The 15,349-nt window shown below is 40.7% G+C and overlaps 1 protein-coding gene across 2 annotated transcripts in view; it reads left to right on the top strand.

Moving 5' to 3' along the window:
* bcl3 (BCL3 transcription coactivator) overlaps positions 1–15,349 on the top strand; it is a 75,341-nt gene that overhangs the window by 34,966 nt on the left and 25,026 nt on the right. For both annotated transcript variants that reach the window (XM_061915038.1, XM_061915040.1), the window contains exon 3: positions 6,710–6,818. In XM_061915038.1, coding sequence (XP_061771022.1) covers positions 6,710–6,818 — 109 coding nt within the window. The remainder of the gene's footprint in view (positions 1–6,709; positions 6,819–15,349) is intronic.

Genomic DNA, 15,349 nt, shown 5'->3' with positions numbered 1-15,349 from the left:
CTCATATATACATATATATATATATATATATATGAGGTAGATCACCTCGACTTGGTCATTTATTTAGTAATTGATTAATTTTGAAAAACTTATTGGGGTGTTACCATTTATCAATCAATCAATGTTTATTTATATAGCCCCAAATCACAAATGTCTCAAAGGACTGCACAAATCATTACGACTACAACATCCTCGGAAGAACCCACAAAAGGGCAAGGAAAACTCACACCCAGTGGGCAGGGAGAATTCACATCCAGTGGGACGCCAGTGACAATGCTGACTATGAGAAACCTTGGAGAGGACCTCAGATGTGGGCAACCCCCCCCCTCTAGGGGACCGAAAGCAATGGATGTCGAGCGGGTCTAACATGATACTGTGAAAGTTCAATCCATAGTGGCTCCAACACAGCCGCGAGAGTTCAGTTCAAGCGGATCCAAGACAGCAGCGAGAGTCCCGTCCACAGGAAACCATCTCAAGCGGATCAGCAGCGTAGAGATGTCCCCAACCGATACAGGCGAGCGGTCCATCCTGGGTCCCGACGAGCGGTCCTTCCTGGGTCTCGACTCTGGACAGCCAGTACTTCATCCATGGTCATCGGACCGGACCCCCTCCACAAGGGAGGGGGGGACATAGGGAGAAAGAAAAGAAGCGGCAGATCAACTGTTCTAAAAAGGAGGTCTATTTAAAGGCTAGAGTATACAGATGAGTTTTAAGGTGAGACTTAAATGCTTCTACTGAGGTAGCATCTCGAACTGTTACCGGGAGGGCATTCCAGAGTACTGGAGCCCGAACGGAAAACGCTCTATAGCCCGCAGACTTTTTTTGGCCTCTAGGAATCACTAATAAGCCGGATTCTTTTGAACGCAGATTTCTTGCCGGGACATATGGTACAATACAATCGGCAATTTAGTGGTTAATTGTATGGAATATGTACTGTACTGTGCAATCTACTAATACAAGTTTTAATCAATCGATGAATGCCTACTGAGCCTATGGTGCTGTTAAGTTATTGTGGCTCAATTTGCCTTAATTATTATTTTTTTCATGTTTTATTATTTAATATTTATTATTGTTTTAGTTGCTTAAGAGATATTCCTGGCTATGAATTTGCTCATTGCTATTTTTATGTTTTTGTGCATTATTTGTTGCCGTAATCATTAAACAAACAGCTTACTCATCAGTTACTCAGTACTTGAGTAGTATTTTCACAACATACTTTTTACTTTTACTCAAGTAAATATTTGGGTGACTACTCCCTACTTTTACTTGAGTAATAAATCTCTGAAGTAACAGTACTCTTACTCGAGTACAATTTCTGGCTACACTACCCACCTCTGTTCTAGTAGCAAAGAGGGTGAGTATTACATTTCAGCTGTGCTGAGCTCAGTTCCAGGAACGAGTACCAGCTGCGAGAAGCTCCACAGTACACTCCCTCTTTCGGATGACTTCTACCATCTTCTGCTTTTCACCCGCTGACGTATCCTCCTGTCACTTTGCTTACGCTTCCTATTCGCAACTGTCGACCTGTGGATTCTTCTACCGTGAAAATGTTGCTGTCGTCGCTTTAAAAAAAAAAAAAAACAACCGAAGGTTTTTGAAGAAATTCACAAGAAACCCGGACTGTTTCCTGTTGCACAATGTCGTCGTGTGGCAGTTCATGACCGAGCCGACCTGCAGTGCTAAAAAAGAAACAAAAAATAAAAACTCTGTTTGAGCTAAGCAGATGGATTTCAGAGCCACAGACCTGATGCGGCAATTGTCAGTGACGTCATAGCTGGTGTGACTCTTACTGGAAGCTGCTGCAAGTGAAAGAGAACATTTTGGAGATAACGGCAACGTCTGTAGTGCTCAACAGGTGTGCTACCTCGTCACCTTCCTGCCTTTTGCCTAAAACTGTCGGCGACGTGGCAAAGTCGTACCGAGCCGGAGTTCCCCTTTGAGATGATTAGATATCGCAGAGCATGAAATCCCTTCCAAAAGCTTGCTTTTTCTTCCATGATCACACCTACATTTCAGTGCCTATTGTGAAGTGAATTATATTTATATAGCGCTTTTTCTCTAAAGCACTTTACATAGAGAAACCCAATATCTAAGTTACATTTAAAGCAGTGTGGGTGGCACTGGGAGCAGGTGGGTCAAGTGTCTTGCCCAAGGACACAACGGCAGTGACTAGGATGGCGGAAGGCGATGGCTGTTTACGACCCCGCGTCCCTTAGAAACAGCTGTTGCCATGTAATCAGGGAAAGTCCAAATAAAAGGCGTAAAATCTTTCACCGGAGCGTGTTGGGAGACTGAACAAGAGTACAGCCCAGGCGTCGCTCCTATTCTTTATTTTCATTACTCTTTACACTGTAGATTGTCCCTGAAGGCATCGAAACTATGAATGAAAAAGTGGAGTTATGTACTGAACAAAAAAAAAAGTGAACTAACAAACTGTCACGCCTGTGGATTATGTTTTGTTTCGGTCATGTTATGTTTTGTTTTTTGGACACTCAGTTCTGTTTTGCACTTCATGGTTTGTTTTGGTTTCCACAGTACTCATTAGTTTCCACCTTGTCTCCAAGTCACGCCCCAGTCCTCAGTTCTCACACCTGCTGGTTAATTATCACTGCTAGTATTTAAGCCAAAGTCACCTGATAGTCAGCCTGGCAACTTCCCACTTTACCCTTTATGCCTTGCTGTTCGTTTTTTGACGACGCCACGTACGTTTTGGTATTCATGCCTCAGTGCAAGTTTGGTTTTTTCATGCCACAGTGCAAGTGTTTTTGTTTCATTTGTTCATTTGTTGTTTAAGTCAAGTATTTGTTCTCTGCCATTTGCGCGCCCTTTGTTTGCCTCTTTTTGTTATAGTGTTAAAGAAATAAACATGTACTTACATTCATGTCTGGCTCGTGCAAATCATCCTCTGCGTCGAGGAAAAACAACCAAAACGGTCACGCCTATGGATTATGTTCTGTTTTGGTCATGTTATGTTTTGTTTTTTGGACACTCAGTTCTGTTTTGCACTTCATGGTTTGTTTTGGTTTCCATAGTTACTCATTAGTTTCCACCTTGTCTCCAAGTCACGCCCCAGTCCTCAGTTCTAACACCTCCTGGTTAATTATTACTGCTAGTATTTAAGCCAAAGTCACCTGATAGTCAGCCTGGCAACTTCCCACTTTACTCCACATCTACCTTTATGCCTTGCTATTCGTTTTTTGACCACGCCACATAAGTTTTGGTATTCATGCCTCAGTGCAAGTTTTGTTTTTTCATGCCACACTGCAAGTGTTTTTGTTTCATTTGTTTTTTAAGTCAATTATTTGTTGTACGCCATTTTGCGCGCCCTTTGTTTGCATCTTTTTGTTAGTTATAGTGTTAAAGAAATAAACATGTACTTGCATTCATGTCTGGCTCGTGCAAATCATCCTCTGCGTCGAAGAAAAACAACCAAAACGGTCACGCCTATGGATTATGTTTTGTTTCGGTCATGTTATGTTTTGTTTTTTGGACACTCAGTTCTGTTTTGCCCTTCATGGTTTGTTTTGGTTTCCATAGTTACTCATTAGTTTCCACCTTGTCTCCAAGTCACGCCCCAGTCCTTATTTCTCACACCTGCTGATTAATTATCACTGCTAGTATTTAAGCCACAGTCACCTGATAGTCAGCCTGGCAACTTCCAACTTTACCCACATCTCCATGTACCTACCTTTATGCCTTGCTGTTCATTTTTTGACCACGCCACGTACGTTTTGGTATTCATGCCTCAGTGCAAGTTTTGTTTTTTCATGCCACAGTGCAAGTGTTTTTTTGTTTTATTTGTTCATTTGTTTTTTAAGTCAAGTATTTGTTCTCCGCCATTTTGCGCGCCCTTTGTTTGCCTCTTTTTGTTAGTTATAGTGTTAAAGAAATAAACATGTACTTACATTCATGTCTGGCTCGTGCAAATCATCCTCTGCGTCGAAGAAAAACAACCAAAACTGTCACGCCTATGGATTATGTTTTGTTTTGTTTTTTGGACACTCAGTTCTGTTTTGCACTTGTTGGTTTGTTTTGGTTTCCATAGTTACTCATTAGTTTCCACCTTGTCTCCAAGTCACGCCCCGTCCTCAGTTCTCACATCTGCTGGTTAATTATCACTGCTAGTATTTAAGTAGTTAAAAAATATATATATAAATATTGTAAAAAATTATTATATTTAAAAAAAATAAATTATTTAAATCTGTCCTTTCTAATCCATTTTCTACCGCTTGTTACTCTCCGGGTCTTCTCGCCACTCATGCAAATCTTATTGTCGAAAAATGCATTTTCCCATCCTTAACGGGACATCATCGCGCAAGTGTGTGCTCTTTCAGTCATCTCCTGGTGGTCATGTTTAGTTCGGCTATGTTCTGTTTGTTTTTTGGATTTTGTCAGTTCCTGTTTTTTCACTCCCTGCTTTGTTTCCATGACAACCCCTTAGTTTTCACCTGTCCTCATGTCACGCACCTGATTCATTTGGACTCTCGCACCTGTTGTCAATCACCACATCGCTATTTAAGCCTGCAGTTGCCAGGCAGGCAGTCAGTCTGGCGACATCACCCTCTATACACCCTCGTTATTCATGCTGATGATCTATGCTGCTCTTTTTCATGCTCTTTTCTCGTTCCAAGTTTTCTTTCTTCATGCCATAGTTTGCAAGTTTTGTTATATGTCCATAGTTCTGCCTTTGTGCGAGTTTTTTGTTTATACCCTTTGTTTTTATAGTACTTTTGAGTGTTAAAATTAAAAGATGTCATTACCTTCACGCCATGTCCGATCCAGTCGCTTCGCACCTCGGGAAAACAATCCACACCATAGTCCTAGTCTTGACATTTTCAGTGAGTTAGTGCACAAAGAAATAAATATATATATATATGTGTATATATATATATATATATATATATATATATATATATATATATATATATATATATGTGTGTGTATATATATATATATATATATATATATATATATATATATATATATATATATATATATATATATATATAATACACACACACACAAAGCCAACAAAATAAGACATGCACTTTAAAGCAATATGCCTTTTTTAATACAGCGTCCCTCTTAAGCTTTTTCAAGTAAAAATGTTCAGTTTTCCACTGGTGTCTTTTTTCTTCCAAATATGTTAGTTTTGAACCAATAACACACTTTCTCATACAAATGCTACTAAATAACTGCATGCATTTTTAAGTAAGACACTTTTTTTTTTTTTTTTTACTAATGTCAGTACATTTTTTGGACACAGTTTTTCTTTAAGTTACATCAAAATAAGGTTTGCATGTTTTTATTTTTTTATTATTAATAACAGTCCAGTTTTCATATAAAATCCTAGAGCAGGGCTCGGGAACCTTTTTGGCTGAGAGAGCCATGAAAGCCAAATATTAAAAAATGTATTTCCGTAAGAGCCATATAATATTTTAATAACACTGAACACAACTAAACGCCTGCATTTTTAAGTAAGACCAACATTTCTAGAGTATAATTGGTCTCGTATTCTTTGTAATATTGTTATTCTGAAGCTAACTGTGGTGGGGGCGTGCCCTGCGGGCCTGCAGCAAACGTGGGTGACCCAGGACCAGCCTCGAAATCAGCGACAGGTGCGTAGATGGCCCACCTGGGCCTTGTTATCTAATCACCTGTCGCTCTGTTATAAGCAGCAGCCAGGAGGAGAGACGGGGTTGGGGCTGGAGCCAGAGCGCGAGCGAGAGAGTAAAATACAATTGCTGGAAATCAACTGAGAGACTTATTGAAAAATAAAACAATAATGTAACTCTGAAAAGGGCTCTCATGTCGGTGCTTGGTGGTCTGAAGAACCCCCAGGAGGGTAAGCCCCACACTAATCAATAATAAATAAATTACTATTTACCATTAACGCAACTTCTTGAACATAAAAAAGCATGAGAATGTTTTATATTTTGAACGTTATTTTTAACACTCTGATTACAAGTGGAATTATTCATTACTTATCTTGTTAAGTGAAGTAAAGTGAATTATATTTATATAGCGCTTTTCTCTAGTGACTCAAAGGGCTTTACATAGTGAAACCCAATATCTAAGTTATATTTTTAAACCAGTGTGGGTGGCGCTGGTTGAGAAACGTGGCTTCCCTCAGAGACACTGGCGGTCACCACACCCCTCCGACTTTCAGGTACGACCATATAATCTCACTAAAACACCAGTAACACAATAAGCAGTTAAGGGATTTTCCAGAATTATCCTAGTAAATGTGTCTAATAACATCTGAATCTCTCTCACTGCCCTGTCTTTTTTTTTGTAGTCCTTCACTCTCACTTTCCTCATCCACAAATCTTTCATCCTCGCTCAAATTAATGGGGAAATCGTCGCTTTCGTTAAGGAATGTCCGCTCAGATTTATCCGAGAGCCAGATGCAGTCATCAAAAGAGCCACATCTGGCTCTAGAGCCATAGGTTCCCTACCCCTGTTCTACAGTTTTTCAACCATCTTTACAAAATGTTTCCGTTCCATTTCAAAGCCCTTTTTATGTAGAAAATCTTACCAACTAGGCAATTTTTTGGAGTACTAAAAGGTAAGTTTGTCAGTTATTACTATTAGTAATATTTCAGCATTGTTGCACAAATTTGCACCTGTTGAATGACAGCTGCAGTCTTCATGTATCTTTACGACTATGGAAAAAAAAAACAGTGTTTTCATGCCTTTTTTTCCACAGAGCTCTCCACATAGCGGTGGTGCAAGGGGAGATGGCGCTTGTCTGCCAACTGATCCATCTTATGCTGTGGGCGGGAAAAACCCTGGACATCTACAACAACCTCCGTCAGGTACAAGCGGTGCATTAATCATTTGCAAGCGTGCACAAATATGCGCTGACAGACGTCAGCGTAAACCAGGGGTGTCGAACTAGCTTTTGACGTCTGCCTTCAGAGGGACGCTTGTAAGAGTGAGTAATGTATGAATATAAATGTGTAACGATTCACCCCATGGTATTATTACACCATTGCCTATGCATTTCAATCATTCAGTTTATTTTGACGTATTTTCCGGACCATAGGGCCTACTGAAATGAGATGTTCTTATTTAAACGGGGATAGCAGGTCCGTTCTATGTGTCATACTTGATCATTTCGCGATATTGCCATATTTTTGCTGAAAGGATTTAGTAGAGAACATCGATGATAAAGTTCGCAACTTTTGGTCGCTAATAAAGAAGCCTTGCCTGTACCGGAAGTAGCAGACGATGTGCGCGTGACGTCACGGGTTGTGAAGCTCCTCACATCTGAACATTGTTTATAATGTGAGCCTCCAGCAGCAAGAGCGATTCGGACCGAGAAAGCGACGATTTCCCCATTAATTTGAGCGAGGATGAAACATTTCTGGATGAGGAAAGTTAGAGTGAAGCACTGAAAAGAAAAGGCGACGGCTCCAGGCGGCGGCAGTGGGAGAGTTTCAGATCCAATTAGACACATTCTATCCATCCATCCATCTTCTTCCGCTTATCCGAGGTCGGGTCGCGGGGGCAACATCCTAAGCAGGGAAACCCAGACTTCCCTTTCCCCAGCCACTTCGTCTAGCTCTTCCCGGGGGATCCCGAGGCGTTCCCAGGCCAGCACGGAGACATAGTCTTCCCAACGTGTCCTGGGTCTTCCCCGTGGCCTCCTACCGGTTGGACCTGCCCTAAACACCTCCCTAGGGAGGCGTTCGGGTGGCATCCTGACCAGATGCCCGAACCACCTCATCTGGCTCCTCTCGATGTGGAGGAGCAGCGGCTTTACTTTGAGCTCCTCCCGGATGGCAGAGCTTCTCACCCTATCTCTAAGGGAGAGACCCGCCACACGGCGGAGGAAACTCATTTCGGCCGCTTGTACCCGTGATCTTATCCTTTCGGTCATGACCCAAAGCTCATGACCATAGGTTAGACACATTTACTAGGATAATTCTGGAAGATCCCTTATCTGCTTATTGTTTTAACAGTGTTTTAGTGAGATTGTAAAGTCATACCTCAAAGTCGGATGGCTGCAGTGAACTCCAGTGTCTCTGAGAGAAGCCGAGGAGCCAAGATCGCAGCCGCCTTTTTGAGCTACAGGATGAGGTCGCGTAATCCACTCAAGTCTCCGGTAAGAGCCGACTTAATGTCACAATTTTCCCATCCAAAAACATGCTGGTTGACGTAGAGAAACATGTTTGCTTGACTGCTCTGTGTTAAAGCTTCACAACAAACAAACAAACACCGGCTGTGTTTCGGTGCTTAAGGCAGCTGCAATCCACCGCTTTCCACCAACAGCATTCTTCTTTGATGTCTCCATTATTAATCGAACAAATTGCAAAAGATTCAGCAACACAAATGTCCAAAATACTGTGTAATTGCGCGATGAAAAGAGACGACTTTTAGCCGTAAGTGGTGTTGGGCTAATATGTCCCCTCCAACCAATAACGTCACAAACATGCGTCATCATTCCGCGACGTTTTCAACAGGAAACTCCGCGGGAAATTTAAAATTTCTAATTTAGTAAACTAAAGCGGCCGTATTGGCATGTGTTGCAATGTTAATATTTCATCATTGATATATAAACTATCAGACTGCGTGGTCGCTAGTAGTGGCTTTCAGTGGGCCTTTAAGGGATCATATTATTTTCATTTTTTTCTAGATTTAAAACACTTCCTTGTGGTCTACTGTAAAGGTGGTTCGTTGGTCAAAATTTTGCATGGATGCTGTTTTTCAGACAGTCGCTTCAGAATGCGCCGTTTTGAGGGCGGTCATATTTACGTAGCTCACCTTCGGCAGCGTCTTCTCCCCGTCATCTTTGTTGTAGCAGTGTAGCGTGCAAGGACGGGAGTGGAAGAAGTGTTAAGATATTTTATTGCTTTTGATTGTAATTAGGGGCCGATGTCCCTTTGGGACAGAGGGCCCTATTGAATTTCAAGCATTTTGTTATTATTCTTTATTCTTTATTACTATACCGCCGCCTCTTTGAGCTATAATTTGACCCCCTAACATACTTCAAAACCCACCAAATTGGACACACACATCAGGACTGGCGAAATAAAAAAACTAAACTCTAAAACTGCGCTCTAGCACCCCCTAGGAAGAAAACACAGACAAAACTGCCTCTAACTCCCAGGAGGAATGTCGTAGACACATGAAAAAAAAAACCTCTATGTAGGTCTCACTTAGACCTATATTTCATACACTGACACCCCCCATCTTAAATCAACAGGAAGTTTGTAATTCCCCCTTCAATACAAAAGTTGGGTAAAAAATTTAGCTTTTTTTCAAACGTTATCTCCACTGAGGCCGTTTGTTGTGTCTGATTCAAATAAGCACAGGAGAGGGATTGAACCCTTCTGATTAAAAGTTGATGAAAGAGTTTAAAACAAATGTCAGAGACTGATGTATAATACATGTGTATACAACTTTTTCTCCATGTAATAATCCATCCATCCATCTTCTACCGGGGGCAGCAGGTTAATCGGTCCCGTCCATCGCTGCTTGCAGCTTTAATTTCTATTGAAGTGCAAAATTTTGCAAACAGAGAAAGTGTATTTTATTGTTATTGTTTGTTTCATTTAACTTAGAGTTTTAAACGTTCTCAGTCCAATCACAATGTTAAAATACAAGTTCATTGCATTTGAAAGGATACACATGCATTATTATTATGTATTATCATTACATCAGGAGTTGATGTGGTGTCATAAAAATAATGGCAATAATATTGTTTTTCTGCAATAATTTGTAGGTCAATATATCGTCAAGCATGGCTTGACCAAGTATGCCTTGCATTCACTTGTGTGTGAGAAGTGACTAGGCCAGCACGCAAAGGTAGTGCCTTTAAGGTGTATTAGCTCTCTTTACTTCTCCATACGTCCAAGTACACAGCTGCATTTTTAAAAAAAAATACTTTCTGCAACCGATACCGATAATTTCCGATATCAGCATTTATCGTCCGATAATATCAGACTGCAGATATTATCGGACATCGCTACTTATGTAAGTGACATTTTTTTGTTTTAATATATTTGGAAAATAAAATACCTTTCTACATTGTCAATATGGGGTATTTTCTGTAGAATTTTCAGGACAAACATTTGTTTATTAGACTTTTGGAGTAAGGCTCTAACAAAGTGGGGACATAGTGAAGCGCTGTGAATACTTTTCGCATGCACTGCATACGTCAAAAGTCGACCTGACGTGTTGACTGGTTGTCGACTTAAGCGGGTTGCCCTGTGCATATTTTGTAATAATGTAGTGAAGTGTATTTATATAGCGCTTTTTCTCTAGTGACTCAAAGCGCTTTATATAGTGAAACCCAATATCTATTATTATTGTTTTTGTTTTTTTACATTTAAACCAGTGTGGGTGGCACTGGGAGCAGGTGGGTAAAGTGTCTTGCCCAAGGACACAACGGCAGTGACTAGGATGGCGGAAGCGGGGATCGAACCTGCAACCCTTAAGTTGCTGGCACGGCCGCTCTACCAACCGAGCTATAATAATAATAATAATGATGATAATAATAATAATAATAATAACGTCGGCTTCACGGTGGCAGAGGGGTTAGTGCGTCTGCCTCATAATACGGAGGTCCTGCAGTCCTGGGTTCAAATCCAGGCTCGGGATCTTTCTGTGTGGAGTTTGCATGTTCTCCCCGTGAATGCGTGGGTTCCCTCCGGGTACTCCGGCTTCCTCCCACTTCCAAAGACATGCACCTGGGGATAGGCCCCTCCCACCTCCAAAGATATGCACCTGGGGATAGGTTGATTGGCAACACTAAATGGTCCCTAGTGTGTGAATGTGAGTGTGAATGTTGTCTGTCTATCTGTGTTGGCCCTGCCATGAGGTGGCGACTTGTCCAGGGTGTACCCCGCCTTCCGCCCGATTGTAGCTGAGATAGGCGCCAGCGCCCCCCACAACCCCAAAAGGGAATAAGCGGTAGAAAATGGATGGATGGAATACTAACGTCCTCTATTTCCAAACATAATTTGAAATGTGGACCACAGAACACTTTTCCACTTTGCATCAGTCCATCTTAGATGAGCTCGGGCCCAGCGAAGCTGGCGGTGTTTCAGGGTGTTGTTGATAAATGGGTTTGGCTTTGCATAGTCGAGTTTTAACGACCAACTGTAGTTACTGACAGTGGTTTTACAAAGTGTTCCTGAACCCATGTGGCGATATCCTTTACACACTGACAGTTTTTGATGCAGTACCGCCTAAGGGATCAAAGGTCTGTAATATCATCGCTTACGTGCAGTGATTTCTCCAGATTCTCTGAACCTTTTGATTATTTTACGGGCCGTAGATGGTAAAATCCCTAAATTCCTTGCAATAGCTCGTTGAGAAATGTTGTTCTAAAACTGTTTGACTAATTTGCTTACAAAGTGGTGACCCTCGCCCCATCCTTGTTTGTGAATTACTGAGCATTTCATGGAAGCTGCTTTTATAGCCAATCATGGCACCCACCTGTTCCCAATTAGCCTGCATACCTGTAGGATGTTCCAAATAAGTGTTTGATGAGCATTCCTCAACTTTATCAGTATTTATTGCCACATTTCACAACTTCTTTGTCACGTGTTGCTGGCATCAAATTAGTTAATGATTATTTGCACAAAAAAATGTTTTTAGTTTGAACATCAAATATGTTGTCTTTGTAGTGCATTCAACTGAATATGGCTTGAAAAGGATTTGCAAATCATTGTATTCTGTTTATATTTACATCTAACACAATTTCCCGACTCATGTGGAAACGGGGTTTGTATATACAAACGGGCCTCGGGTTTGACACCTTTGGTTTAAACAATGAATAATATGTTGCTTGCCTCGCTGAATGCAGAAAGATGTGGAAAAAGACAGAAAACTCCTAATTTGCACAAATTCCAGGACTATAAGATCACAGTGGCTTCAGAATGTATTTTTAGACTTTAATCAGGACGTACACACTCGCTTTTATTTTTCCATATTTAACGTATTGTCTTGAAATTTGGGGAAATGTTTATAAAACAAACATAGACCCAATAATAAAACTTCAAAAAAGGGTCATTATAATAATACATAATAAAAAGGCTTTTTTAAAAAAAAAACAAGGGTTTTATGCCTTTTTTAAAGCATCAACAGTCTGTGGTGCCTTCAGTCTGGCAACTTCTGCATTTGTTACATTTAGCTCGGTTGGTAGAGCGGCCGTGCCAACAACTTGAGGGTTGCAGGTTCGATTCCCGCTTCCGCCATCCTAGTCACTGCCGTTGTGTCCTTGGGCAAGACACTTTACCCACCTGCTCCCAGTGCCACCCACACTGCTTTAAATGTAACTTAGATATTGGGTTTCACTATGTAAAGCGCTTTGAGTCACTAGAGAAAAAGCGCTATATAAAAATAATTCACTTCACTTCACTAATAATACAAAAAAAAAAAACTCCAATGCATATCTTAGGTCCGCGCGGCCTTAACAGGTAAACACATTCCCTTGCCTCACCCCACTAATGAAGCTGGCGGGGGAAAGAATGAAAGAGGAAGTCACTCAGTTTCCTGCTCTGCCTCCAGTTCTGCTCGCACAAAGTCTAATGGCCGTGGCGCCCTGTCATTTTTTTTACTGGAAGTTACCTTTTTTCTGACCACCTGTATGTCACACACTGTTGCTGCCAAGTATCATATCCGCACTTTGCCGTATTCCTGTATCTTTCAGTCAGCAATAACACCAGAATCGTATTTTTAGGGCATCACCTTAATGTGAAAAAGTTGACATTTCCAGCTGCTGCAGTGCTTTTATAATATCCATGATCAACTTTATGCAGGAAGCAGATATAAATAACACTTAGCTTGCTTCCTGGTTCATGCAGTTCATATTATTCCGATTCACTAAACCTGAATGTGTCCTTTTTCGGCCAACAGGTCTGAAAATGTTTGTGATTGCATAATCATTCGGACGACAAAATGGGTGTGCAAAATTGAACCGTTTTTCTACCAGAACACAATAACAGTCTTACTGTGACATCACTGTCGTGAAACTTAGCTTATTTTAGTCAAGAAAGTGCATGATAGGCTGCTGTGCTGCAGTTGAGGGTGGCCGTGTAAACAACTTCAACACTGTTACAAATATGCGCCACACTGTGAACACACACCAAACAAGAATGACAAACACATTTCGGCAGAACATCCGCACCGTAACACAACGTGAACACAACAGAACAAATACCCGGGCCCCCTTGCAGCACTAACTCTTCCGGGACGCTACCATATACTTCCAAACCCGCCCACAATAACACAATAACAGTCTTACTGTGACATCACTGTCGTGAAACTAAGCTTATTTTAGTCAAGAAACTGCATGATAGGCTGCTGTGCTGCAGTTGAAGTCAGGAATAGAAGAAGAAATTTGCCAATTCGCACTTAAGAAATGTTTTTTTTCAAAATATATTTATATATACATATATTAAAAAAAAATCACATCATAGTTTTTCACTGTTTTGCATTAGACTACAGCCTATTGATAGTCAAACATGTGCATAATTTAGTAAAATTTCAACATTTTTTTACAATACAAGCCAAAAGTTTGGACACATTGAGTGTTGGAGACTTTTATTAGTAGATTGCACAGTACATATTCCGTACAATTGACCACTAAATGGTAGTGAATTGAATTATATTTATATAGCGCTTTTCTCTAGTGACACAAAGCGCTATACATACTAAACCCAGTATCTAAGTTACATTTAAAGCAGTGTGGGGAAAGCGTCTTGCCCAAGGACACAACGGCAGTGACTAGGATGGCTGAAGCAGGGATCGAACCTGGAAGCCTCAAGTTGCTAGCACGGCCGCTCTACCAGGTCACACTGAGGGTGGCCATATAAACAACTTGAACACTGTTACAAATACGCGCCACACTGTGAACCCATACCAAACTAGAATGACAAACACATTTCGGCAGAACATCCGCACCGTAACACAACGTGAACAGAACAGAACAAATACCCGGGCCCCCTTGCAGCACTAACTCTTCCGGGACGCTACCATATACACCCCCGCTACTTCCAAACCCGCCCACAATAACACAATAACAGTCTTACTGTGACATCACTGTCGTGAAACTAAGCTTATTTTAGTCAAGAAACTGCATGATAGGCTGCTGTGCTGCAGTTGAAGTCAGGAATAGAAGAAGAAATTTGCCAATTCGCACCTAAGAAATGTTTTTAAAAAAACAATAAAAATAAATATATATATATATATATAAATATATATCATAGTTTTTCACTGTTTTGCATTAGACTACAGCCTATTGATAGTCAAACATATGCATATTTAGTAAAATTTAAAAAAACATTTACAATACAAGCCAAAAGTTTGGACACATTGAGTGTTGGAGACTTTTATTAGTAGATTGCACAGTACAGTACATATTCCGTACGATTGACCACTAAATGGTAGTGAATTGAATTATATTTATATAGCGCTTTTCCCTAGTGACACAAAGCGCTATACATACTAAACCCAGTATCTAAGTTACATTTAAAGCAGTGTGGGTGGCACTGGGAGCAGGTGGGGAAAGCGTCTTGCCCAAGGACACAACGGCAGTGACTAGGATGGCTGAACTAGGGATCGAACCTGGAACCCTCAAGTTGCTGGCACGGCCGCTCTACCAGGTCACACTGAGGGTGGCCGTATAAACAACTTGAACACTGTTACAAATATGCGCCACACTGTGAACCCACACCAAACAAGAATGACAAACACATTTCGGTAGAATATCCGCAACGTAACACAACGTGAACAGAACAGAACAAATACCCGGGCCCCCTTGCAGCACTAACTCTTCCGGGACGCTACCATATACACCCCCGCTACTTCCAAACCCGCCCACAATAACACAATAACAGTCTTACTGTGACATCACTGTCGTGAAACTAAGCTTATTTTAGTCAAGAAACTGCATGATAGGCTGCTGTGCTGCAGTTGAAGTCAGGAATAGAAGAAGAAATTTGCCAATTCGCACCTAAGAAATGTTTTTTTTTCCAAAATATATTTATATATATATATATATATATATATAAAATCATTTCATAGTTCTTCACGCTTTTGCATTAGACTACAGCCTATTGATAGTCAAACATGCATAATTTAGTAAAATTTAAACATTTTTTTTACAATACATGCCAAAAGTTTGGACACATTGAGTGTTGGAGACTTTTGTTGGGCGGTATAGCTCGGAATTTTGGAGAAAAAAAAGTGTAAAAAGAAAAATGAGCATGTCACTACACATGAAGTACACGTTTGTGTACTTATGGACTAAGTACATCACATCAAAAGATGATTTTTAGTTTTTATTCTAATTTGGGTCCAATAAGCTCTAAATAGCAAAGAAAAGAAAATAAAC

Source organism: Nerophis ophidion, linkage group LG11, assembly GCF_033978795.1.
Source record: "Nerophis ophidion isolate RoL-2023_Sa linkage group LG11, RoL_Noph_v1.0, whole genome shotgun sequence".
Classification (NCBI taxonomy): domain Eukaryota; kingdom Metazoa; phylum Chordata; class Actinopteri; order Syngnathiformes; family Syngnathidae; genus Nerophis; species Nerophis ophidion.
This window is presented reverse-complemented; position numbering and strand designations above follow the sequence as displayed.